Genomic DNA, 2,595 nt, shown 5'->3' on the forward strand with positions numbered 1-2,595 from the left:
TTAGAGTACCTCGAATAAAGAAGGGCCAATTATGTGATCTGCACAAATTCCCACCCATACGTTTAATTTCTGTGGTGTTTGAGCATGATTTTGAATCATCCAATGGGGATTTTTAGCGGCCCAATATCGAGAATTTTGCGTATTTACATTACCATTTAAACAAAACGTAGCCTCGTCAGAGAAAACCATATTATTGAGAAAATTTGGATTGCTGTTGATACGCTCCATCATAAATTCACAAAATTCAACACGTCGACCGTAGTCATCTTCGGATAATTCTTGCAATAAAGTCGGTTTGTACGGATGTAAATTTTCTGCATGTAATATTTTGTGTATTGAACCTTTACTTAGAGCATGGTTTAAACATAACTGACGAGTTGAAATGTTTGGATTTTCTTCGATTTCTATGAGAATATCGATCTTTTTATCTTCATCTGTTGCAGATCTCTGCGGACCAGTCTTTGGCAGATCTTTAACGTTACCAGTTTCCCTAAAACGTTTCGAAGTTTTGCTAACTACTGATTGAGTGATTGGTTCTCGATGTGGATAAAGCTCATTGAAAATTTCACATACTTCTAATTGTGTTCGTTTGCGATCCCCATAACCGACCATAATTAAAATTTCTATGCGTTCAGTTTCTGTTAAATGAACCATTTTTCTTTTTTGATCTACCAACTTATTTAAATAAACAAGATTCTGTCACATTCAATAGCTTACATTCAATAGTTAGGACAAATAAGATTTCGGATATCTAGATTCATGTTATTGGCAAAATTAACTTAATAAACTATTTTTACATTTTTTTCAAAAATTTTATAGTATAAGGGTACTAAAATTTTACGTCATCGTAAAGAAAAAAAAAATCTCTATCAAATGAGCCTAACGAAAGGGTACATTGCCATTTAAAAAAAATTAAATGTTATTCGTTGCTCATTTGTTTTCTGAAATAAAAACAATTGAATGGTGTCTTATTATGGCAAATCAAATATTAAACAACTTTTGTATAAAATGTTTTTTTGTAAAGTTGATACTTACCAAGATATATACTATATTCCATACATAATGGGCACCCTGTATAACTCTCGTGCCGTGTGCAATTCATTTAGTATATATTTGAGTTCCTGACGAAATTAATTTAGTATGAGTTCATCGTCTACAAGTAACTCTTCGTTTGTGCAGCTAAGTATAAAAAGTTTTTTCACCGAAAATGGCAACAGATGCTTTGCGAGAACCAGAGGCGATCAGCGACTCCGAGGAAGAAGAAGATGTCCTTCCATCAGCTCAGAATCCAGTCGAAGACCTCAATCAATTAGAGACATTTTTCAACAAGAAGAAAACGGTGGAAGATGTGGTACTTCAAATCTTTCCGAAATATCCAACAGCATCGAAATTGATGATATTTCTAATGGCATGCTCGACGTTAGCCAATGCCAAGAAGTGGAATGCCGAGATGCAATGTCTGAAGAACTTGTGGCTTCCGATATCGACAAAATGGAAATCGATTCAGAAAAGGTCGGAAATAACTTCCTGGAAATGTATTGCCAAAGTGATTCGCGACGGGTGCAAATCCACGATATCGTGCGATCTGCTATCATTGACGAGTACGGAACAATTAGAAACTTTATTACTAGACTACGACAAACTGAATTCAGAGGTGAGGTCTTCATCTTATCAAAACACGGGGAACACTTCCACATCATACACGACTGCCCGTACTCGGGAAACAGATGCAGATGCGCCCGCATCGAAATATGCAAGGGATTCCGCAGGAGGACGAGTAGGACGATTATTTGCAAGTCAGAGCTTACCTTCGAGAGAAAACAGTATATCGGAATATATGTATGCACGGAAGAACGGGAGGTTGTATTCGCTGAAGTGTCAGGCCGACGCTTCGGACGAGTATATCATTCAACTCAAAGTATTCTCGACATCAGAAATCGCTCGTCTCGATCCCAACCTATGGTGGAAGAAGACGATGTACAGGATGCAAGTAGCATTGCCTTCTTGCAAACCGGAGATTGCGGAAGTAATGTGGGATATGATAGCAGACCTCAAGAACAAATTGGAGAACACGGAAGGTGTACAAGCGAACGAGAGCCCGGACTCCTTCAATTCTTAAAAGCGAATCCGTTTTCTCCAATTCAACTGGTTTTAGACAGTGAGTTGTGGTTTTCTAGTAAGTACAGATATATAATTGATAGACGAAAATTAGATCCAATGTTTGTAGCCTTTAATCATTTTTTTTGTAACAAAAATTTGTTTGAAATTTACGAATATGCTATGTCAGTAAATGTTAGGTACGGATATATTACTGAAAACTTAGATTCCATGTACTGCGATGTTGAGGAGTCAATTGAAATAATAAAAAAATTATTAATGTATCAATTAGAGGACTTAGAATTAGTTAAACAGTTCATATTAGATTTATATAATGTTTTAGAGAAAAAAATTTCAAAGTTAAATTCATTATGTATAATATCACCGCCAAGTGCGGGGAAAAATTTTTTTATAGATTTAGTTTAGCGTTTTACTTTAACTACGGACAAATTGCTAACTTTAATCGATTTCAACAATTTCATTTGCAAGATTGCGTGA

General features: G+C 35.7%; 1 protein-coding gene across 1 annotated transcript; it reads right to left on the bottom strand.

Annotated features, from left to right (window-relative positions):
* On the bottom strand, window positions 1-654 carry LOC139431828 (uncharacterized). The gene has a single exon (XM_071200036.1). It carries the CDS (start codon window positions 652-654, stop codon window positions 1-3), a length of 654 nt encoding a protein of 217 aa, XP_071056137.1.
* Window positions 655-2,595: the final 1,941 nt, after the last annotated feature.

The sequence above is a fragment of the Onthophagus taurus genome, chromosome 11, assembly GCF_036711975.1.
Source record: "Onthophagus taurus isolate NC chromosome 11, IU_Otau_3.0, whole genome shotgun sequence".
In the NCBI taxonomy this organism is placed as follows: domain Eukaryota; kingdom Metazoa; phylum Arthropoda; class Insecta; order Coleoptera; family Scarabaeidae; genus Onthophagus; species Onthophagus taurus.